Consider the following 26,642-nt stretch of genomic DNA (forward strand, 5'->3'; position numbering starts at 1 on the left):
ATAAACTCATCAGCTAGCAGGTTTGCTATAGTTTCAGGCTGGGTGAAATTAGTTGCTCCAGCATGTTTGCATGGAAGAAGTCCAAAAACCTCTGAGCAAGTGAATTATGAGTTGTATAAGACTTCCAGTTTATGGAGGGGTAGTTGAAGTCATCCATAAGTATCTTCAAAAAACTTCGAAGAACCATCAAAAATATATTCCGTATAAAATTTATTTTAACAAACAATGGAAACAGGATAAGCGCTTTCACGTACGCTACTGGTACGCTTCATCAGATCTAATTCTTTTTCATCTCAGGCATTCTTAAATAGTTATATCAATTAAATTCAATCTAATAATTATTAATTAATTAAACAATCATCAAATTAGTTCAATAGCTTGTATTTAGAAACTTCTTGACATCAAAAAAGAAAAATATTAAATCCAAGTTACTCAATAGCTTGCGCTTAATAAACGATCATACATCCTTTAAAATTATTATAAAATGTACATAAATATGAATACAGATATATATATATATAAATTAAATTCAATTAAATTACATAAAAAATATATATAAATAAATATTTATATAAATGCCCAAATAAATACATTTGTTTATTTGATTAATGACACCTATCTAATATTTAATATATAACTGCTAAAAACAGCAGAAAAAGAACAAAAATATATATATGTATATATAAATCTGAAAACATATTTAAATCTGAGTAAGAACATTTTACTTATTTTAATCTACGTCCTTCTAAAACAGGTTTGATACTGATAAATTGATTTAGACCTAGTTCACAATGTGCACGTAATCTAAATATCCACTCTAGCTCTACTCTTTCTAGGCTGTTCATTCTGTCTCCACCTTTCTTATTAATCCTGACTTTCTGCAGTATCCTAAAGTATGGTATAAGGCTGAATGTTAAGAGATTCCAGTAGGTATAAGTGTGGTTTTCCAGACTCATGCTAGGGCATCTGTAGCTAACAAGAATATAACTGGGGTTCACACCTATGGTTAGTTGTGCATGGAGCAGCTGAAGCGAGTCATGTTGTTGGACCAATCCAGCAGTGTGCTTGTCTTTTGTGAACATTGAGACACCTCCTCCCTATGTTTTATCCTGAGCTGAGGGGGATTGAAATGTATGAAAGACGTCATAACCATTGATAGCTGGGGTACTCTCCATGGTTCTGAACCATGTTTCCATGACTGCACATTTATCTGTATTGTCCAGGGTGAGGAATGCTTCCAGGGAGTGCATTTTTTTATTTAAACTCCTAGAACTGAGTAGCAGTACATTTAGGTGGTTGTGAGTAATTTTTGTTATGTTGGAGGGTTTAACAATTTGGCACAATTTAAAAAAGGCACTATGGGGATAAATAAAGTTTTTGCTAGTATCTCAAAGCCAAGTGATGACAAATGTACACTATCAAGAAAAAAAAAAAGAACGCAGTCCTAGAGATTCAAAAGAGCAGAAACAATAGAGAAATGATCCCACTTGTTGTCACATTCATCTCAGGTCCAAACACTGCTTGAATTTTATTTGTGGTGAGACCTGAGATGAGTGCGATGATGAGTGGGATCATTTTTATATTGTTACACGCATAAACCATCTCTGGCAAAGAATTGTGGTTTGTCGATCATGTCTCCCCAGGCTGACAGATATTGGATCTCCTTATTGTGACACCAGAAACTAAACCAATTGTTGAAGTCAATCATTTTTGCTGGTACTGTGGCATCATCATAGGTGAAGGTAGGATGCCACTAAAGGCTACATTCATACCTACCTGGGACACATATTCAGAGAGCTCCATCAGGTCTGTCTTCATATAGTATATTGAGGCATGTCTTAGGTCATTTACACCCACATGGACTATGATCATGTCATACTGGTACTTGTGGTTTAAAGGCATAAGTGCATGCATGATTTGGCAGATCCTAGCTCCAGATAAACATCTCATTGTGATTTTCTCCTTATTTAGTCTGGTTAGGGGGACATCAGTATGTCTTACAATGGAATCCCCAATAATTAGAATGTTTGTCTGACTGATGTGTTGCCTTATGGGCTTGGAACTGGGGCTACTATGATTTTCAGAATTATGTTTTGTGTGAGATGCTGTCTTTTTTGAGTGTGTGCAGGGCTACTGGGAGAGGCTTTTAGGAGGACTTGGAGGTTTGGGCAGATTACAAGTGAGTACCTCTGCATATGTGGGTCTATGTGTTTGTTCCCTACTGCTGGTAATGAGTGTTTCATGTGTGATGTTAACAACCTGGTTTGCATTTTTTGTGCATGCACGTGAGATCTTTGCCTCCAATGACATTGTGTATCTACATCTCTCCATGCTGTGTTTGTCTGTTCTAAAATTAATGGTTGTCAGTGAACATGAGGCAGTTAGTATACTGCCTCAGGATGCCCATATCTAACAGACCAGAAACAGAGATGACAGAGAAGCGTCTATCCATTATACCAGATCTTGAGTATATGGGAATCAGTAGGGGAAAGCCACTCAAAGATAAAAGTGAGAGTGTTTAGTAAGATGACCTGCAGTAATACTGCCCTCTGCACAAACCGTCAGTTCTTCCAGTAGCTGGGGAGCATTTCCTATAGAGGATTTTAAACTATAATTAATAAAGCAGGAAATGAAGCTGTATTCTGCATTCCAGGAAGTAAATCTAGTCCAAAAACAAAACAATATTTCTCAAACATTTGAGAAGTCTGAGAGGATATATATAAATCATATCTGGAAATAGTAATGTACAACAAAAGGCCAAGATATGTAACATTTGCTGTACAATATGTAGTCTGATAGAAAATGTAGTACAGAAAACACCTTTATAGTAGATACTATAAAACATTCCAAAGAAAGGGAAGTTGGTATACCAGCTGTAGGATCATCATTTTTTTTATTTGAAAAATCCATGCATCTCTGTGCCTGGATTATTTTTTAAGGATACCCGACGTAATCAAACTGACAGACGTAGAATGTGTAAGCAGACTGCTGTATTAAAGTCAATATTCTCAAGAGAGATGATACCTGATGTTGTCGTGCCTTATTAAGGCACTCAAAGTAACAGTCAGGAATATAGAAGATTTCTGCATGACTGGGATGTTAGACATGTATCATCTGTTACATTCAATTTATGTCAACAGGGATAAGTGGGGAAAACAATCCAAGCTGTGAAGAATCTAGTGGGAAAGATCTGCCTCATTTGATATCAGGATTATTATCCAGCAACATTAGAATGCAGGATTACTCCATTGCAAGGACTTGGTCTCTTCATTGTTAATGGGCAAAAGTTGTAAAGCAACTGCCCACTTTTTCTGTCTTAGTTAGGGGTTGCCACGGTGGTGCAGCGATTAGCATTGTGACCTCACAGCAAGAAGTCCTCTGGTTCGATTCTCATCTGGGGTGCCTTCTGTGAGGAGTCTGCATGTCCTCCCTGTGGTAACATGGGTTTCCTCTGGGTGCTCTGGTTTCCTCACACATTCCAAAGACATGCAGTAGGTCTATAGGACACTCTAAATTGTCCGTAGGTGAGATTGTGTGTGCCAGTGAGTGGTGTGAATGAACTACTGCTGCAGGGCTAGCCACCTGGTGGTGTAAACCATGGCTCGAGATGATTGTCACTGTGAAAGTGACACCCTGACCCCATGTGCAAAGTGGGAAAAGGGATATGGAGTTATACCTGCAAATCAATATAACATAAAGGAAATGCTGGAAGGAAATCAGCAGAAACAAAAACACTGCTTTGACAAAAATCGAATAAGGCTACTAAGTTTGCAGATCAGAAATAGATTGCAAATTTAAAATCCATAAGAAAGTCTGCAGATTGAAATTGAAGAAGTTTGTCAAATAGCCAAACTAAGATCTCATGCCTTTCTTAGAGAAGATAGAAAGCTATATAGAACAAATTGTCAACAGTTGCACAAGGCAGATACATCAGACATGCAGTAGGTGAACTGGACACACAGTAGTGCTGCAGTTTGCATTGTTGCCTCACAGCAGGAGGTTCTCTGGTTCGATTCTCATCTGGGGTGCCTTCTGTGTGGAGTCTGCATGTCCTCCCTGCATTTGTGTGAGCTTCCTCTGGGTGCCCTGGTTTCCTCCCAGATTAAAAAAAGAAATGCGTCTGGAGTGTTTCTCCCCAGGCCTCTGCTGAAAATTGGCTATTTCCATATTAGCCTTTCCTGGTAAAGAAATTTGTGTGGACGGCACAGTGCTGCAGCGGTTTGCATTGTTGCCTCACAGCAAGAAGTTCTCTGGTTCGATTCTCATATGGGGTGCCTTTTTTGTGGAGTCTGCATGTCCTCTCTGTATTCGTGTGGGTTTCCTCTAGGTGCTCAGGTTTCCTCCCAGATTAAAAAAAGACATGTGTCTGGAGCATTTCTCCCCAAACCTCTGCTGAAAATTGGCTAGTTCCAAGTCAGACTTTCCTGGTAAACAAATGTTAAATAAATAAAAATAAATAAAATAAACATCAGAATCGAAGAAGGGAGAGCAGTCAGAATTATCACAACCAGTATTGTCACAGGAAAATTTAGGCAACTGAGATAGTCAAGATTTGCAGGCAGAGGCTTCTGAAGTTGTGTCTTAAAGTAAACTTGTAGTTCAGCAAGAATCTGTCCTAAACTGAAGATGAGAACTCTAGAAAACATAGTCAAGTTAAAACATCCAGATGCTGAAGGCCAATGAAGAAGCCATCTGTATGGATAGATTACGACTCAACCATTATTAGCAGAGGCAAAGATGTTGCATTTATCAAGCTGACTTTTAAATACGCACACATATTTCATTTGATGTAAAAAAGCCTGTGACATGCTTAGAAAAGAGTTAAGGTAAATTTTAATGATTAATGTAATGAAATGCACTCTATGTCATAGGTGTTCCATTCTACAACTGCCTGCTGTCTCCATTTCAGTGCTGTAGTGCCTGTAGTAGGAGTCATTGAGATCTAGGTAATGAATTAATCATGAGAGGGTGACAGCCCATTGCAGGAAATAAACACATACACACACAGACACACACACACACACACACACACACACACACACACACACACACACACACACACACACACACACACACACACACACACACACACACACACACACACACACACACACACACACACACACACACACACACACACACACACACACACACACACACACACACACACACACACACACACACACACACACACACACACACACACACACACACACACACACACACACACACACACACACACACACACACACACACACACACACACACACACACACACACACACACACACACACATCTATGCACATGCATTCGTGTCTTGCTCACTTAAAGGCAAATTAGAAGTTTCCAAATTTAGCTATTGAACTTAGTACAAACCCAGGTTGATAAACAAGGTGTTTAGTGTTTACACAGAGAGTAAACCCGATGAAAGCCAAGCAATTTGAGTATGCAACACTAACCACTACACCACTGGACTAGTTCATATTTTTATATAATATAATATAATATATAATATAATATAATATAATACATATGAAGGGTGCACTATATGTGGCATATATAACTTTAAATGCTCAGCAGCTTACCACACAAAATTGCAGGTCATGTGGGACATATTTATTCTGGCTTAGATTCATAGATTGTTACTAGGCTAATGACCAGAGGAGCTTTTCTGAGCCTAGCCATGTTTTCCCAAAATAATAATGATGTCCTGTATCCAAATAGGACACTGAGGGCCATATATTTATGTTACCTTTGTCCATGAGGGACATGGGTGCCAGGCCTGGTGCAAATTTCCTATTCCCAATCCACTGGTGTAGGTTACACTTAAACTGGGTAATAGATGAACTCAGCCTCACATGGAAGAGAAGCCAGTTACATAGGTGGTACAATCTCTGGGACATATATCTGTCTCTCCAGCATGTTCTGCTTAAGTCACAGACAAAATTCAGGTGCGCTTTGACATATGAATATCTAGGAGATTCATAAGTGAGGGATTTGTGGATGCCTTGCAAGTCAGGCATAGATTACCCCTCAACAATCTATAGGAGACTGAGTAGAGGGAAAGGGCTTTAAGGTGCTCTGCATAAGGCAGTTTTGTTACACCTTGTATTCTTTTTGCAAGGAACCTCTGAGGTCAGTCTAGTTGCTCCATATGCCTGGTCAGGTACATACAAAAGGCAGCACTGCACTCTATGATTGGCCTGATAAGAGTGAGTACAGTGGGATTGTGCCACCCGTCCACTGGCCCAGTAATTAAGGAGCCTCAATCCTCACCACTAACACCAGTGAGGGGCATTCACATTGGGAAGGATAACAAGTACACACATAGTAAAGTACAATTTCCCTTAAGAGCACACAGAGCTCATAGTCAGTCTGGGGCTGGTTTCTACCTTTCTCTCCAGATCTCCAATAAGACTCCCCAGTGGCACAGCTATAGAGTGGGGTCCTTAGCCAGGGTCCCAAGCCAAGTTCTCCTAGAACTCTCTCCGTCCAACCAGTGCTTTGTGTCCCTGCCCATGTAGCTGACACACACACACACACACACACACACACACACACACACACACACACACACACACACACACACACACACACACACACACACTTTGAGATATGAGTTATATACAAACACACAGGCACTCCTGGGGAAGACTGGCACAGGTGCTCCAGCTATCTCCCCTTCTATCTAGAATATAAGGTAGAAATCACTGCCACCAGAACTCTTACTTATCAGCTACTCAAAGGCCCTTCCCAAAGGGTGGCCAATTTCACTCTGTAATATTACTGATATCCAAACAGTAAGTGTGACTGAGCTGCAAGTCTATTGGAGTGGCTTAGTACGGTATCACTAAATACATGGAAGTACTCTAGAGCTTAAATTATCTTTATGCAAAACAGCCACAGTTGAAGGGTTTAAAAATATTTAACAATACATAATAAAAACACAAGACAAATCTTCTCAATTCAACACAGTGCTAGTCAAGAGTTCAGAAATCAAAGGAAAATGGTTAAAATAATACTGTAGAATAGTCTGACATAAGTATAGAAAACAGCTAGTCTAAACTTACTATTTTCTATCTATTCCTTAAGAGAAACACTAAAGTCTAAAATCCTACTTACATACAGACAGAGCAAAGCAAGTGGTAGTGAGTGGTCAGTTCTGAAGACAAATGCAAAATGCTGCCCTTTCTTTCTGTCCTTAAATTAATAACACAGTACTGCTTCACATTACATCATTTTTGATATTTCTCTGGTTTTCCAGGCTAACAGAAACTCAGAATTTACATTTATTTTTGTAATGTGCACCTGCAGGAGGTCACGTCAATAAAATACATTATATATGCAAACTCAAGAAATTAACTCTGGTCTCAAAACAATAGAAGGAATGTCTTAGCCTAGACATCTTGTCTCTGAGCTCTGAGATCAAACAGTCATACAATGCTTGACTTAGCAGCTTTCTTCCAGCAGAGTGCACTGCGGTTACATTTTTGAAGTTCAACATTTAACACACTTTTCTTTACATTTTAAGATGACAAGCATGTGGATTATATTCATATTTACAATGACATAGAATTATCTACACAATTCTATCTAGCTAGGCTGGCAACCTTCATAGGACCTCTTTGGACCTAGATGCCATGTCATTACTTATAAGTTGCAGAAAATAAAAGGATTACATCACCGCTGTGGCCACATGTTGGTTGAAGGTAGAGCTACTGTCTATGTGCATATCCAGATCACTGACCACTGGGTTTACTCTTAGGGTTGTATTATCAACATGGTAATTAGCCAGGATGTGCACAGTTTTACCTTCATCCAGTGCTTTGGTGACCCTCTGAAAAAGCCCTTTAACTGAGCAGAACTGTGAAGGGTCCAGCATTTGCAGCTTACTTGTGTCCTCATTTATCATGTCTATGATGATTCTTTCCATGGCCTTACACATGAGGCTGGTAAGACTTATGGGACTGCAGTTACCCAGATCAGTGGTTGGACCTCCTTTGTGCAGAGGAATGACTGTAGCCATCTTCCACTCCTTGGGCACAAAACCTGACTGAAGGCTCCAGTTGAAAAATGATTCAAGCGGTCCAAAGAGGCCATGTTTTATTTTATTTATAAAACATCTTGGGATGTTGTTGGGGCCCATCGATGCAGTATTTTTGGCCTTGGAAAGTACATTGATGACCTGTTCTCTAGTAATAGTTAGGGGGATTTGGGGTATATGGTATTTCTTTTGGACTATCGGGAGGAGTGGGGAGATTTGAGATGAACCTGTCAGCCAAAAGGTTGGCAGTGGCTTCTGGTCAATGTGGCTGATGCCACTTATGCTAAGTTTTGCACATTGTTGTATCTTTCCCCTGAGGTTACAGATATAACTGTATAAAGCTTTGTGGTTGTCATTTGCCTGAGAAGCTATTTTTTCTTCAGATTTAGCCTTTGAAGTCCTAATTAACCCTCTTAGCTGCATGGAGCTTTAAGTATGTATAGCTTTGTTCCTCCAATGCTTGGTCAAGATTTTTCTTTGTTGTATAACCAATTGACATTGTGATTTCACTAGGGTGGATTGTCTTTTGAGTTTATCTTATTCTTAATACAAGAAGGCAAAGCCTTTCTTTGATTATACCTTGCAGGAGGTCATAGTGTTATTGGAAGGTTACCTGTAAGTGCTACAGCATAAGTACTTTTATGTGTAGGGTCTTTACCCTGTGCAGTAGGTGTGATGTAAGTGTCACTGACAAACTCTATAAAATTAATTTTGGTTTTATGAGAGAATTTTGCCTCCAGTATTAAAGTATATTTACACTTCTCACATACTTTATCTGTTTTATGAAGAATAAGTGGGTTGTCAGTGTACATGAGGCAAATGCAATAACACCTCAGAATACTCATCTCAACTAGACTGGTAATAGAGAGACTCAGGAGGTGAATATCCATGGCTACTAATCTACTATTGAGGAGTGAGGGAAATTTAAATATTGAATAGGTCAATAACATAAGGAAATTGATGAACAATGTTCAGCTATGTGCAATCCACATGCTCTAGTACTTTAAAAAAAATCTCTCTAGACAGCAATGCCACAAGAGTGTAGACCAGAAACCTTCCTATTGTAAAATAACTAGTTTGGAGCCCAAGTATTTAAATCAGAGCAAAGACACTTAAAAGAACAAGCACAATAAGTCCACCAGCAATTCTCAGCTCAGAAGGGCAGAGGCTACCCTCTCCTCTACTATAAGTGTAGACCATTAATATTCTTAATGTAAAATAACTGGCTAGAGCCCAAGCACTTAAACCAGAACTAAACACTATTAGAATACCTGACACAATAAGCCTTCAGCCAGCAATTCTTAACTTAGAAAAGTGTAAGCTACCTCTCCTGTCACAAGAGTGTAGACCACAAACCTTCCTTATGTAAGATTACTAGTTTGAAGCCCAAGTGCTTAAATCAAAACTAAGAGGCTTAGAATAATAGTTACAATGTAAGTGAGCTACTAACAAGCAGTAATAAATGTAACAGCTTAAGTGCAACTGAACACTTTAAGAACATGCAAAAAGCTAAAGTAGGAAAAAGCACAAATACAGTAAAAGCAGTTGAATACAGTGCAATTTTTTTAGTAAGTGAGAAGGTAGGAAACAGAAGATAATTCAATTTTAAGAGACTAAGGAGGAGTGTCTTCCCAGTTGTTCTCCCAGTGCTCAGTCGAATTAGCTGAAGAGATGAGACTGGGAGGGGTGTCCAAAATCAGATATATAGTAGGATAAGGCAACTTAAAAGTCATCAGGTTTAAAAGTACAACAGCAGCAGGATGGATAGGTGGGAAAAATCAAATGCTGACAGAAATCAGCAATAGTCAGGCAGAGAACAGCAAGTCAAACATTTAAATGAGGAATGCTATTTGTCATCTGTTCCCACTAATTAGCTGGATGTTATTCACTGTCTGCAAAATATTTTCTAACTGTCCCTAGCCAAGACCTCTTAGAAATCCGAAAAGTACAAACAGCTTTAAAAACATTGTAAAATAAAACAAACTGCAATATAGGAAAAAGATAAAATAAACAGACGTAACCAAACCTTAAATGAATAACTACAATCCAAAATCAAATGCAGACAGAGATCAGCAATTGTCAGGCAGAGAGAGCAAGTCAAACAAGCACTACAGAACTACAGCTAAATAAAAAAATCCTCTGTGACTCTGGGTTATTTATCCACTATACAGGAAAACACACAGACATCAAACCATAATTGTTAGATAAACCCACATAAGCCATAACGACATTTGTATTCTGCGCCTGAAAATTCTGCATTCATTAGGGTCAGGCTTTCATCCACTTCTGTACAGATCAAGGCATGCAGATGAGCTGTGGGTGTCTAACAAACAATTTATCCTTTGTGTTTATATACAGACAGACTTACTGAAGCTCATCCATATGAATGTTTTATACATCCTTGACTGAAAAGTACACCTTGATCATGAAAGATCAGGAAATCACTTCACCTAAAAATGCTAAAACAAGATCTCATGCACCTTCTCTCATATAGAAATAATTGTCAAATATTCCAATCCGAACTAAAGAGGAGTAAACTCAGACTGTCTACCATTTGCTCTGTATGATCTTTAAGCAGTAGGTCTACATACAACTATAGACTCAAATAGTTTTGTTTTTCTGATTTCTTTTTCTAATATGAAAAATGGATAATTTAATGTAATAGTGTGTGAATATTTGTTTCTTGTGTCTGACAAAGAGATTACAGTGTTTATTGAAAGTTTATTCCCTCAACCCAACTTGAAAGGGAATTAAAATTATTGTAACTTGAGGATGAGGATGTTATCCACATATAATGTGAGTGAAGAAGGTAGAAGTAGGATGCTGATATGATTAATGAAATTATAAAGTAAAACTGGCTCCTTTGCAAATCTCTGTGGAACACATTAAAAAGGGACCTACACTAAATATTTGGCTACTAGATTAGACATTAAAAGTTCTGTTGGTAAGATAGATATTTAACTGCATTATTCAGACCCACTCATACGTAAGTTTTGAATGTACAAGTGTTGGCACAAAACTTAGATATTTTTTTAAAGAACAAAAAATAGACTTCCGTTAACTCAGGTTTTCCTTGTTGGTATGTTAAACCCAAATCAGAACCTGAATCAATTTTAAGAGTAATGTGTTCTTCCTTAAGACCATGATGAGAATCTTATAGCGTACTTTCATTATTAATATTTTCTGTTATCTATGAATATACTACTTTTAAAATATCTTTGTTATGGGGCAAAGACTAGGGATAGTCTGATGATCCTGTGGTACAGTTTAGGGTAGGAGTGTGTCGTAGGAGTGTGTCACACAATGTTTAAACTGAATAGCAATACTTTCTAGCATGCAAACAGCAAGTTTGTAGCCTTTTTGCTTTTCTTAGCTAACAAATTCAAATTGTGAGAATGGTTTTGTAGTCCTGTACATTTTTCCTTTTTGTTTATTTATTTATTTATCTTTGTTGACCAGGAAAAGTCTGACTAGGTAAAACCCATTTTCAGTGGAGGCCCGGGGCGAAAAGCTCCACATTTAAGTTACACGTGATGCACGTTTAGAACTGCAGGGTAAAACATTTGTACATAGCTTATTTACATGATTTTTAAACATTTCTTACATAACCATGACATTTTAATACAAAAACCAAGAGAGAAATTAACATATATTGATAATTGTTGAATAGAAAACAATACAATAATAGTTAATGTACTTATAGCATGATGGCTGCAGGGAAAATATCAAAATGGGGTGTTTTTTAGATTAGTAATAATTTATAGACAGATAAGTAGTAATGTAGCTTAAAAGGTGATAAGAGAGATATGAAAGGAGAATTATGAAAATGATCAGGAGGGTAAATGGACAGAGGAGGGACTCCAGTTAGTAGTTGAATATGAGAAAAAGACAAAAAGTAAGAGTTTAGGAAATTAATGCTGTATGAGGAGCAGCAATAAGGTGCAAAAGATTGGGAAGCAAAGTGGCTGTAAGAGTTAGAGAAAAGTACTCTGAGTAAAGCTACCCAGGTGAGCAGGAAGAACAGAGCCATCATTTGCTGTTTAAGTAAAGTTTTTGAAATTATTTAAGTTTTCTATCTGTTTTAAATGTGTGGAGATTTCATTTCAGAGTTTTGACACATAATGGGAGTGGAGAGAGTCTTCAAAGTGTTGAATGTCTTACTGATACATTGTATGAGTTTATTGCTAGAACGAAGGTCTCAAGTCGATGAATAGTGCAGCAGAGTATTTTGCAATGATGGGCATTTGTCTGGAGAGTAAAATAGGTTGTGGGCAATGACCAGTTGTGAGTATTTCAACTGGTTTGAGAGTTCAAGCTAGTTTAATTGTTTTAATGCAAGGCAATGGTGTGTTTTATAAGGATGGGTGGTTGCAAATTTAACTATTTTGTAGTAGCAGGTGGCTAGTTTAGTTTTAACTATTTTGTAGTAGCAGGTGGCTAGTTTAGTTGTATATAGCATGTTGATATTTGTAAGAGTGGGGGAAGCATATAATAGAGAAGGAAGGTTATATGTTGCTACTAAGGTAATCCTTGCTTGTATATGGATCTATAGAGGGAGCCAAGTTTTGGTGAGTTTTCTTGATGGAATGAAGTATGTGGTGATCAAATTTGAGGTAACAGTAAAGAGACCCATTTAAAATCATGTGCACTGCTAATTATGAACTAAAATGCTTAGTTATTAGCTGGAGACATGCAAACTTATTCCTAGTCCAAATTAAATCAGCTAACGATAGATAAACTATTAAAGTGTGTGTGAGTGAGTGAGTGAGGGGAGGGCAATCATAGATATTTCCTTAGCCTGAACTGATGCAGTTGCTTTTACAAATGATTAACTGAGAAGAGAATGCAAGCCTTGCTAACAAGTAATTTAACTGGGATTGCAAGCTCAATTATCAATTAACAACCAAAGACATGCAGCAGAGTTAACTTGTATTTCCTACTTTACATGCCTTTTGCAAGCTGAAATGGACAGAAGAATGTTGTAGTCAGGGGGCTCAGTAGCCGATGCACAATTACTTGTTATTTACTGTAAAAGAAAAAAAAAACTGTAGCTTGAAGTTACGTAAAAGAGAGGTGTGGTAAGGAAAGAACAGTTAAGAAGTTAATTTCTAAAGTCCAAGACAGGGCTAGAAGCAGTATGCTAGTGTACAATGAAAGGAACAAGAAAGCAAGAAAAACACATTTGCAAGACAGTCAATGATTTCTATACATTATATATAAATATAGCAATAACCCACGCCTGGGTGTGGGTAATGCTGGATTTACCCACGGTTGGTCTGGTTTGGTCATGAGGGTGAAGCCCGAGTGGCCAAACAAAGACAACCATGGGTAAATCCAGCATAACCCACACCCAGAAGTGGGTTATTGCTATTATACAATGACATTATTTAAGAAAAAAAAAAATTACTTTTCTTAAATAATGGCATTGTATAATGCCTCCTTGCTGTCCTTCCGCAGCTGTCTGGTATTCTGCGTTTGTTCTGATGTACTGCACATGTGTATGCTTACGCAGTACATCAGAGCTGTGGGTGGAAGCAAAGGAGAACGCAAGATCTCTATTGCATTTTACACACTGTCTTGCTATGTTAAAGGAGTTAACATAGCGAAACAGCTTTAAAAAAGCAACGGAGAATCACCGTTGCTTTTTTTAAAGCTGTCTCGCTATGTTAAACCCATTTAACATAGCGAGACAGCTTTAAAAAAGCAACAGAAGATATCCGTTACTTTTTTTAAAGCTGTCTCGCTATGTTAAACTCCTTTAACATAGCGAGACAGTGTCTAAACAGCAACGGAGATCTTGCGTTCTCCATTGTTGTAAAAAAAAAGACTTATACTAATGGAAAAAGTCCGGGCGACTGGACCTTTTTCCATTAGAATAAGTCTGATTTACAACGTGCACGCCGACCAATCAGCGTGTACGTTTTGGAATATTTATGGGGGGTTGTTGTATAATATACAATAAAGTATAAGATCCGTATAACTTCACCCTAATCTATAAAAATGATGCAGCACCTGCAATGTTACGGCTAAATACATTCCAATACTTTGATTCAGAGTAGAAAGGGCAGGTAGAATACTGCTTGTGTTATAACAGCAGCCATCTAATTACTCAGCATAATGACCTGAAAAATAAATAACTAAAGATTTATGCACATTATATAAAATAACATTCAATATTTGTAGCTGAAATTAGAGCAGCAATAACAACTTACTGGAAGTGAGAAAAAGACACAAGTGACTGCCACCGAAATAAAGACGATATACAGTATGGATAAAGGGAATACTGTAATCTCAAGTCACTAGCCTCAAGGATATGCAAAAAGACTGCTGGACCTATCTAGTACTCAAGGAGGGTACAGGAGAAAGGTGTTAAAGGAGTAGAATTACAGAAAATAACCAGAAAACACTGTAAAGGGCAGAGAAAACCAGTCACAGTGGCAGGAGACAATCATTCTATGAGGGCAACTTTAGCACAAGTAATGGTAAAGAGGTTATAATGTACATTGCTTATTATGTATTAAAAATGCTTAGTCTTTAGTTGGGGATATGTAAACTCTTTTCTAGGCCAAATTAAATTGGCTAACTATTAAAAGAGGGGGGCATTCATGGACGTTTCTTTAGCTTGAGCTGATGCGGTTGCTTTTACAATTAACTGAAAAGAAGATTCAAGACTTGGACCTGCAAGTTCAGTTACCAATTAACGATAAAGACATACAGTAGATTTAACTTGTATTTGCTACTTTACATGCCTTTTGCAAGTTGAGAAGGAAAGTAGAATGTTGTAGTCAGGGGGGTTAATTATTAGATGAGCAATACCTTCTTATTTGTTGTGAAAGAAAACCCCAAAGTGTAGCTTGAAGTTATCTTTTGCAATTTGAAAAAGAAAATAGAGTGTTGTGGTCAGGGGGATTCATTTTTAGACGTGCAGTGTCTTGTTGTAAAAGAAAAATCCAAACTGTAGCTTGAAGTTACCTTTTGAAAGATGAAAACAAAAATAGAATGTTGTAGTCAGGAGGTTCAGTAATAGATGTGCAATGCCTTGTTGTTCTAATGGACTTAACACAGTCTGAGTATAAAAGTGGTACTAGTGTTTTGTACAGGTTACATGATATCCATTTATTAACCAGGTAGTTCCACTGGACAAACAATCCTCTTACAGAGCAATGTCTGGTTAAGTGACTTACTCAAGGTTATGCAGTAGGCAAATGAGAGCTGAGGGAATCAAACCCTGTACGAGAGGAACCACAGCTGACAGCCTTAACTCTCTGCATCAACTGCCAGAAGACATTAAAATCTTTAGAATTTATTGATCTATTTAAAAAGATAATTATGTTAGTGTCCTTATGTTTGACTCAAATGGACTTTATTCTGAAGTTAAAGCATTGAATTCTAAACCCACTTTTGATGACCACAACTTTAAGTAGTTAATTTATAAATGCAATGTTATACAGTGCATTGATTTTGTAATGATCAATATGCATGGTTAAAATATCAATCATTTCTTGGGAAGGTAAAAAGCAAGAAGTTAAACAGCAATGGTCCTAGCACTAATTCTTGTGGAATACCCGTGTCTAGTCATTCATTTATACCAGCAACATCACACCATGCAGAGAAAAAAAGAGGTAGTGATCTAACAAAAAGCATCCTTTATTTATTTATTTTTTCATGAATAGTTATATTCAGTCTTCACATGCTCTAATAGTTGTAAGAGATTTCTTAGGTGGGAAACATCTCACTTTAGTCTCTAGTTATCTACATTCTGGAATAAGGAATGCTAAGACTATATTTATGTTGTACCAAAGTAGAGATTTTTCCATAACGAAATATAATCACAGCTGGGGACTTTAAATAAATTCTTAGTAACAGGGACAGTAGTGTGTACTCTAAACTCAAGCTTGTGCTTGTAGGGCTTTACAGACTCATACATGTGTTAATTTAAGATGATAATGTATTCAATTTGAGAGATGCCCATATTTTTCTACCCCAAATTCAGTTGTTCCTCACTCAGGCACTGGTCTGCTTCATCTATTTGTCCTGTGGCAAGAGCCTGTAGACTATATAAAGCCTGCATTAGTTATTCTTTTTTTCAGGGAGAAACTGGACAAAGACCCATGCACATTCTGTGAGGTTCCAGAGATGCATCTCAAACTGTCCACATTTTAAGGGATAGATACAAGCATTTCTGAGCACTCACATGCAACATTGCACTTGATTTGTCTAGAATTTGACACCTATGGAAATCGCAAAACTATAACTTGAGACTGAAGAAGTCATTATTAAAACTAAGATTCAAACGTACTTCATCAATAGAATCTACTATGTGTGAATTTATAAAAAGATCTAGATACAAGTCTGAAACTGCTTTACAAAATCTCCATTTGTGGCTCTACACTTTGTCCCCAAAAATGTATAAATACTAAGTCAGGAGACAGCATTCTATAAAAGAATTCCAACATTAGTGAATTCAATGCTTAATAGAAGCCCACTTGGTATAGCTGACTCTTCAGAACACTTTCAGAATGTTTCAGTGTGTTGCCATACCTAAGAATTCTTTGGATGTTAACTATGGAACATTTTCTGCAGGAATCTAAAATAACTCCTTCATCCAAGACAAAGACAGAGTGCCTCCTTAAACCAATATGTTTAAACTTAATAAAATTGCTGGCCTCAGCAGTATTCCAGTAAACAAATACAAGACAGCACAGCTATCTATAACTGTTGTTTTATGCAATTTTTAATGCATCCCCTCTGGGCACACCTCTCCCTCCTGTAAGAAGGTATTCATCTCCTAAGTCCTGAATCCAGGTAAAGAGCCCAATAACTCAGCACTCATAGAGATTCATTTCTGTTATGAGTCTGCATTTAGGCTCTAGACTACAAAGTTTTTACCACCTTTTTGATACATATTAGTTGACATGGGATGGCATGGATTTATTAAAAATAGATCTGCTATGGACTATGTCCAAAAAAGTCTTTTGAATATTTCTCTCATATGAAAATATAGCGTTAATTTTATTAGCCATGCTCTATATACTAAAATTGCATTTAAGAAGCAGTTTGGTGGAATCTCCTTGATGTGATGGAATCTTTTAGGATTTCTACTGAACAGATAATCCCACTACATGCACTCTGTGATGGACCATTCACTACTATTAATATCAACATTTTCAGTCTTTTGCATGGGATATCATATATCTTAGTAATGTGCCTGAAAGGTCTTCCTATTATCTGTCTCATATAGTTATTTCACTCTTGCTCTCTATCACTGCTGTATGCAGAAGACATGCTAATTACACTTACTAATCCCAAGTGCAATCAAACCTTCCTACGTTGTTTGTGTCTTTTGGCTTTTAGGGGTCGCCACAGCGGAACTCCGGTCCGCTAATGATTGGTAGTGGATTTTTACACACCGGGTTACCAGCCCTGATGCACAACCTTCAATGAAGGCACCCCCCATTCATGTATGCCTCCACACAGAAGATGCTCTAGCTGAGAATCGAACGGGACAACGTCTTGCTGTGAGGCAACAACGCTACCGCAGCACCACCACCGCAGTATATAATCAAATCAAACCTTCCCACTATTTTTTAGAATTCCTTTCCTGCTTCATGCCTATTTCCAGTTATAAGAATGATACCAGAGGTTCTAATTCATAATAAAGTCAATGTTCACGATATTCTCAAGAAATAGCCCATATGCTGTTGACAGTCTTGTATAAACTATTTAGGACCATGTGAATTTTATGCAGACATTTCTTTTCTGAAGTACTTCTCTCATTGTATGTTTGCTTATACACTTTATTACTTTATTGGGTCCTTTGGATGACATTTTTCACTTGAGCAGCTCTCTGTTTTTACTTGTAAGTTTGCCTTCCTGGTTCCTGGTCTGAGCCTTGGCCTGAGAGCCCGAATTTGCCTCAAATTTGGCTATGGTAGACTTCCTTTGTCCTATGAGTTGTTTGTTTAATTTGATGAGACTGCTTTTATCCTGCTGGGTGCTACAGCTCAGTTCAGCCCTACTCAAGCAAGAGAACACTAAGATCCTTCAACAAATTACTAGTTACAGTAACTAAACCTAATGACTATCATGGCAATTCTCTATTCTCCCACCAAATCTCCAAATCCTGGAATTCCATACCTCAAATTATACTAAACACTAGCAATAAATCCAAATTTAAAACACTGCTTAAGGAGCACCTAGCTAACTAATGTCTGGGTCTGCTCATGCACTAACCCAGGTTGATCTCTTCTGTCCTCCCCTTTTCTTTCAACCATGGTTATATTTTCTCTTTTTATACTCTAAGCTGCTTTTTTCAGTGCCCACCAAATTTCAGCTTCTGTCTACATAACTCTGATTTAATCATCCTTAAATCACTCTGCACCTATCTCAAGTCTTTTATATGCATCTTCTTTCCCTCCTTATCAGCTCACCTCCACACTGCCTTGCTGTGAATGTTTTAAGTATATGTACCACTAATGTAACATCTAACATCTATTTTTTTTCCTTCTATACTATATATGCTTTTTTATAATATTTTCTTCCTATACCATGACATTTCAGCTAAAAATCTGCTATTTCTCTATGATGGTACAATCTACTTTGTCAGTTTGCTAATTAGGATTTTTTTCTACTCAGAATATTATTACTCTATATTGTATGTTTTGTTAGACATCTCTTTGTTTTGGTCAATTAGTTCTTTAGCTTACTTACTGACTACATTTCTTGCATTATCCTTGAATGTGTTTTCTTGTATTGTATTGTAAAATTATGTGTTTCTGGTATTGTATTACACAAATTTGCATGTAATATTTTTTTATAAAGGAGCTTTTCTCCCCTGGCCTATGCTGAAAATGGGCCTCTGGCCCAGTCAGACATCCCTGGTAAACAAATGGAAAATAAATAATAAATACATTTTTGCCATGATTTTTTTTTTTGCTTCTGTTATACAGCCTATTGATGTTGTGACTCCAGCAGGATTTATGGCTGGTGCTTAACAAATGAAATAATGGACACAGACAGAAAATGAGTTAACTCAGAATTACAAAGGTTGGTCTTACTTGTAGAGTCCTTCATTAGGGTAGGTACAACCCTCACCCTGAGCAGCATCCTACCATCACCCAGAATGATACTGCAGTACAAGCAAAAAATTATTGATTTTAACAATTGGCTAAGTTTCTGGTGTCATTCTAAGGGGATCCAGTATCTGTCTGCCTGGGATGACATGATTGACAGATCTCAATGCTTTGCAAGAGATGGCCTGCATCTGTCACCCCTGGGTTTTCGGGTACTGGCTAAGGCTCTTGCCACCCCTATAGTGCCTTTTTTAGGCAATGTTCCAAAGACCAAATAACCACTGTAACAGCTATAAATAAAAACAATCTGAAGGTCATGCTGCTGAATGCTAGAAGTCTAAATCTTAAGATGCACTGGCCCGAAGCACTCCTCCAAATGGAGAACATTGACATTTGTGCTGTACCAGAGACCTGGTTTAAAGCAGCAGAAAGCACACCTGCGCTACCAGGCTACAACTCATTCTACACCTTTCAGCCCCAGAACAAGGACAGAAGCTCTACAGATGATGGTGTTTCCATATTCAGAAAGGATATGCCCACCTCCAGACTGGTAGCCCAGCATAACACATCTGAAATACTTCAGGTACAACTAACATTGGGCAAGATACCGATTCAGGTTGTAGCCTGCTATAGGTCCCCAACCATGTCCCAGGACTCTCACTCCACGTTTCTAACCACCCTGGAATCAAGATTAGGGTCCAACCAAACACTCTCATATGAGGTAACATCAACTACCCCACCATCAACTGGGTAAACTACTCATGCAACAATGCACTGGCCCAACGCTTATTGGAATTCATCAATTCCAATGCCCTGGACCAGCTCATTCTTACTCCCACTAGAGGAAGCAACATCCTTGACCTGGTTATTACTAACATGGGTAACTGTTGCTCTACACCAATAGTCAACTCATCCCTCGTTAGATCCGACCACAAACTAATCACCATGGAAATTCTCATCTCGCCCACACCCCCAGCAAAAGTAACCAATATGAATAACTTCTCCAAAGCTGCCTCTGAACTCCTAAAAACAGAGGTGGCTAAATTCACAGCACCCATGCCAATGGAAAATATTTGCATGAATGCCGAATCATACACCAATGCACTGTACGAACATGTACATAAATGCATGGATCTAGCCATACCCAACAGAACCAAGATGTTCTCCTCAAAAAGAAAGAAGCTAATCTGGTGGTCCCCTGCCATTAATAGGCTCTACAACAGAAGGAAGAAACTGTTGCAGAAAAAGGTGAAGTCCCAAGAATGGAAGAATTCCCTTATTAGCCTCAACAAAAAGTTGAAATCTCTCCTCAAATACACTAAAGCCAGCTATGAAGGCAGAAATGTGGCAGACACAAAAAATAACCACAAGGCCTTCTATAGTTATATCAAGAATTTCCACAGCAATACCCAGATCAGGTCTGAGTCACTACACAATGGTACCACCAATACTGAGCCAACAGATATTGCCAACATACTCGCTGATAGATTCAGTGCCAACTTTACCCCCCCCCCCCAAGGACCATTCACAGTACCAGAAGAATGCCAGGCACCCAGTATCACTGCAGCACAGGTTAATGAAAGTAGCAGACTCCAAGTCAGACTGCTGACCAGTCACGAGTGGAGTCCCACAGGGATCAGTCCTGGGTTCTCTCCTGTTTGGCATCTACTTCTCAGAAGTCCAGGCCAACATGGAGGGACTCTAGCTGACCAAGTTCACAGACGACTGCAAGCTGGGAGCCATTATTAACTCCCCAAGTGATACAGACATCCTACAAAAAGGCCTCACTGAGACAAATGACTGGTGTCGAAACCATGGCCTAAAGCTTAATGTCAAAAAATGTGTCATCCTTTCCTTTGGGAAAAATTCAGTTCCCACTAATTACCACATAGATGGGAGCCCACTAAACACTGAAGATGTCATACGAGACCTGGGAACACAGGTTGAAAGCAACCTCTCCTTCGACCACCACATTGCCACTGTTGTCAGAAAGTCCTTCTATGTGGCACATCTCATTACCAAGGGTCTTGCATCCAGGAAGAAAGAGGTTATCATCTCTCTCTGCTCCTCCCTCATTAGACCAGTCATCAAGTCCAATGTCCCATGTACCTCAAAAAGAGCATCTTAGGTCTTAAACACAAAAGTACCTCACAAAGAGGATCCTAGGCCTTAAAAATCTATCCTACACAGACTCGAAACCCCCCTAGCTATTCTCTGTCTCATATCATCTACTAAGAGGCAATCTCTGCTTGACTTACAAAGCCATGTCTGACCCAGCCCTGTTTGAAATGCTACATCTAAAGAAATCTAAATCTCTCCGCACCACACACTCCAGAGACGTCAAGTCTCATTATCACTATTAACAGAACATGCTGGAGGGACAGGTTTATAACCCAGAGACTGCCCATGCTCAAGAATAGACTTTCCATACACATCAAGCAGAGTACCTCACTGGCCCTCTTCAAGAAAAATCTTGGCGAGTGGATGGGAAATAGAAAATACACCCTGGGGATCACTCCAGTAGCTCTTCTTGATAGAGGCACTGGTAACTAACCTCAGGCGCCATGATGCCAGGGTTATCTATGGGCTAGGCTTGTAAAGGCTCCAGGGCCATTAGCCCAGTACACACCTATGAACGTATCCAATAAAACATTAAGTTCATATGTATGGGTGTTACGTGTAACTATTCCTGGTTATTCCATTATTTTTTTAAGAGTGTATCTTCTAGTAGTATGTCAGAAGCTGTGACCTTAGTAAGGTATTTCAATCATGATATTTATAAAATGGCTGGAATGTCAATTTTATTTATGTTTGCTTTTTTGGTATGGGGGATGAGATTCATCTGAGGTCAGGCACTTGCAGTGCATAGTTCAGTGTTATTAATCCATGCAGTCTATACTTCGTGGGACACTATGCTTGTATTCAAAGACATCAGAGATACAATTGGCAGAATGTATATAACTGGTGCCCTTTGCATTTTTATTATTTTATTTGAACATTTCAATAAAATGATTTTGCAAAATATATGTCACAGAATTGAGAAATATTTAGAAGAAATATGATATTATATCAAAAATTCATTTTAAAGTTATTTAACCTTTTCATTACAAATGCAATAAAATAATTATGTACAAAGCATAATGATAAATTAAAATTCTGTGTCTTAAATGAATTGAAAACAGCGGTGACTTTTCTTACCTTTTGTCGTTAATTAAAATGTTGACACCCTGTAACTGCACCTGCCCACCTGCCCTTGTCAATGGTGCTTTGACACTTTCTGTATATCCACCTATAGGAAGAAGGAAGAAAAGATAAGAGACTGATCATATCGGGATCACTGGCAGCTATCCTGTTTGCCATTCTCAGCCTCATTCTCTTTATATTCAGACGTAAGTATCATTTCCTTAATGTGAAAATGCAGAAACATAAAAATAAATTGATGTACAAAAGCTTTTGTATAGCAACATGTACAGTTCTGCATATAAAAGACAGTGGGTAAACTTGGCTGAGAACCAAAAACATTATACATCATAAAGACCACTTACTGATATCTATGGCTTCCAAATACATGCTGTGTAAACCAGTGCAAGATCCCCAGTCACTAAAGATTCTGTATTATTCTGGCTGTATGTCTTTACAGCCTTAGCTGGTTATCTGAAAAAGTCCACCAATATGATGTTTCAAAATCAATAAGAATGTTTCCGATATATGCAATTGTATTTCTTCAATCTCCTTGTTTTACTGTGTTTTGTACAATGAGGTTGTGTTTTAAAATAATATTCTGAAAGCAGATTAATAAAATACATGCTGATTAAATAGCTTTGGAGAGGAAGTATATGTTGGAGTTTGAAGATATCCGGATGAATACAGCTTTCTAAAAATGCCATAACAAAAATTTGGCTAATGTTCCTTAGTGAAAGAGACTAGACTGTTTTTAAGGATTATTTCTCCCCTGCTAACAGCCCTTCTCAGGAAACTGCACACCCTGAATGTCTACTACTTATTACAAGCAGTTTGGGGGTTACTGCCATACTTTACGGCAGAAGGGAGTCCTCAATAAAGTGACCCTTATCCTTGAATCAGTTATTCATTTAAGATCCCATTTTTTTTCAGATTCACCCATACTGCATTCAGGTGCATGTCTTACTCTGATGTGGTCATATGCATGCCAAAGAAGGAAGCATAATGTCTGAAAATGTGCTTTGCCAAAATGTTAAGAATGGAAATGCCAGAACAACTATGCAAATGATTTGTGTTGTTTCCTGGTAGGAGAAATATTCAACAGACATTTTTTGCCATTACTGCAGAGTAAGAATTATAGGTTTGAGGTAAAATATAAGAGTTATTATTACAAAAAAATGCTCCTTTTCAATAGCAGTCAAAGAGTGGGCTGTTTGCTCCCACCTCCATCAGTATAAGTGAGCTGAAAATTGTCCCTCAATTCCATCTACTTTGTTGATTCTGCCAAATTCTATTTGAGCCCAGGTCTCCAGGGATGCAGTGAAATCTTCCAATCCTCTTTGTCATGGTGCCATATACTGACCTATTTAAAACAGCTGTGTGATTCTCACTGAATGAACTGTGTAGGACAACCATGGGAACAGGTATCATGTAGAAAAAAGAGATCACAAAGCATACGAGGGAATCAAGCCAACAAACTTAACAGCTATCCCCCCAAAAAGGGTGGAGTGAACAGATAAAAAAATACAAATAAATGCAAAACATAGACTTTGGAGGCAAAAAGGGAGATTGTGCAAGTCATTTTCAATTCAGAGGTTTAATTAAAACATGAGCGGTTTTATTAAAACATTAAATACATTTGTCTTGACTTCATGGAAAAAAAAAAGGCTTTATCAGAAGCTAATTCTAAGTAGTAAACACTACAATTAAGTATGGCATCCAACATCATATGAGTAACAATGCAACAATAAAAGCTCTTCGACCATTAAGGCTTAAGAACACAAGCAAACCACTGACTATATAATGAATTGTTTATATATCTGTTTCATGTCTAATATAACTTTTCTCCCATACCAGGTTTTTCTGTGTTGTGTGAACTACTACAGATTTCAACTGACACCCTATCTGAAATACAATACCTGCAACTGTTAGTCCCACAAACGCAAAAAATAAAGCCTAAGTGCACACAGAAAGTGTTGAGTGTCAAAACTCACTGTCAAGGCATTATATCAGGGACCATCCTTCACCACTTGTAGCCAAACATTGGAGGCTTGAAGGAAAGTGAATAATCTAGGTTACCACAGCCTGACAGCAGTGTGTGTGTGTGTATGTGTGTGTGTGTGTGTGTGTGTGTGTGTGTGTGTGTGTGTGTGTGTGTGTGCGTGTGTGTGTGTGTGTGTGTCTGTGTGTGTGTGTGTGTGTGTGTGTGTGTGTGTGTGTGTGTGTGTGTGTGTGTGTGTGTGTGTGTGTGTGTGTGTGTGTGTGTATATATATATATATATATATATATATATATAGATAGATATTGTGTGTGTGTGTGTGTGTGTGTGTGTGTGTGTGTATATATATATATATATATATAGATAGATAGATAGATAGTTAGATATTGTGCATGTGTGTGTGTGTGTGTGTGTGTGTGTGTGTGTGTATATATATATATATATATATATATATATATATATATATATATATATATACATATATATAGATATAGATATATATAGCTCACAACACCATTGTGCCACCCAGCAACAGCCCCTAAGGCAAGACAATGTACCTAACACTTTAGTCATAGGTGACTCTATAGTCCGGCACACTGATGTCCCACTCACCAGGTTGAACAAGGAGAAAATTACAGTCAGCTGCCTGTCGGGTGCCAGGATCCACCACATAATGCATGCACTCAAGTCACTCCACAACAAGTACAAATATGACTCTGTCATTGTCCATGTTGGAGTGAATGACTTCAGACATACCTCCCTGGACTACATGAAAAGAGACATGGAAAAGCTCTCGGATCATGTGGCCCAGGCAGGTATGACCCTAGCCCTGAGTAGCATGCTGCCTTCGCCCAGAATGATATCACAATATAACGACAAAATGACTGAATTCAACAATTGGCTAAGCTTTTGGTGTCATTCAAAGGGGATCTAGTATCTGTTTGCCTAGGACGACATGATCGACAGACCACAATGCTTTGCCAGAGATGGTCTCCACCTGTCGCCCCTGGGATTCAGGTTACTGGCTAAGGCTCTTGCCACCTCTATAGTGCCTTTTTTAGGCAAAGTTCTAAGGACAAAACCACCACCATAACAGGTACAAGCATGCGCAATCTGAAGGTAATGCTACTCAATGCTAGAAGTCTAAACCTCAAAATGCACTCTCTCGAGGCACTCCTAAAAATGGAGAACATCGATATCTGTGCAGTAATTGAGACCTGGTTCAAGGCTCCAGAGAGCACCCCTGCAATACCAGGCTACAACTCTTACCACACTTTCCGGCCACCAAACCAGGACCAAAACACTAAAGGTGGAGGAGTGTCAATATTCACCAAGGATATTCACACCACCAGGCTAGTTGCCCAACACAATGCGTCTGAAATTCTCCAGGTGCAACTAACACTAGGTAAGACTGCAATACAAATTGTAGCTTGCTACAGATCCCCTACCATGCCCCAAGATTTTCAGTACACCTTTCTAAACATACTGGAAAATATTAAGATAGAACCAAACACCCTAATACTGGGTGATTTTTAACTACCCTGCCATTAAATATGAAAACTACTCGTATACCAACACCTTTGTCCAACGGTTCTTGGAATTCATAAATTCCAACGCCCTGGATCATCTAATCCATAGTCCCACCAGAGGCTCCAATATCCTAGGCCTGGTCATTACCAACATGGGAAATAGATGCTCCACACCTATGGTGACCCCCTCATTAGTTAGGTCTGACCATAAGCTAATCACCCTTAACATCCACATCCCACTCCCTTCCCCCAGTAAGGAAACCTCCATAAAAAACTTCTCCAAAGCCAACTTCATGCTACTCAAGTCAGTAGTGACAAACTTTATGACATCCATGCAGACGGGAACTGAAAGTTCAACTGCTGAATCCTGCACTAAGGCACTGTACGAGCACACCCACTCATGCATGAATCGTGCCATCCCAAATAGAACCAAGATGCTCTCATCCAAAAAAAGGAAGCTAATCTGGTGGTCCCCTGCCATAAACAAACTTTACAACAAAAAGAAGAAACTGTTGCAGAAAAAAGGAAAATCCCAGGATGCAAAAAACTCCCTCATCAGCCTCAGTAAGAAACTGAGAGCCCTCATAAAATCCTCCAAAGCTAGTAATGAAAATAAAATTGCCAAAGATTCCAAAGACAACCACGAGGCATTCTATAACTATGTCAAGAATCTAAATGCCAATGATCAGATCTGCTCTAAGCTAAAACAGAATGGCATTAAATATACTGATCCCAAGGATATTGCCAATATCCTGGCAGATCGATTCAGTGCCAACTTCACCCCCCCCTCTCACCCCCTAAATGGCCCATCTCAGTA

The 26,642-nt window shown here is 38.4% G+C and overlaps 1 protein-coding gene across 1 annotated transcript in view; it reads left to right on the forward strand.

Moving 5' to 3' along the window:
- LOC122800469 (hepatitis A virus cellular receptor 1 homolog) overlaps nucleotides 1–22,615 on the forward strand; it is a gene marked incomplete in the record, with an annotated part of 335,499 nt that extends 312,884 nt beyond the window's left edge. Inside the window, 1 exon segment of the mRNA XM_044069913.1 lies at nucleotides 22,412–22,615. Coding sequence (XP_043925848.1) covers nucleotides 22,412–22,615 — 204 coding nt within the window.
- Nucleotides 22,616–26,642: the final 4,027 nt, after the last annotated feature.

The sequence above is a fragment of the Protopterus annectens genome, chromosome 4.part0 (assembly GCF_019279795.1).
Source record: "Protopterus annectens isolate FY-2018-M chromosome 4.part0, PAN1.0, whole genome shotgun sequence".
NCBI lineage: Eukaryota > Metazoa > Chordata > Ceratodontiformes > Protopteridae > Protopterus > Protopterus annectens.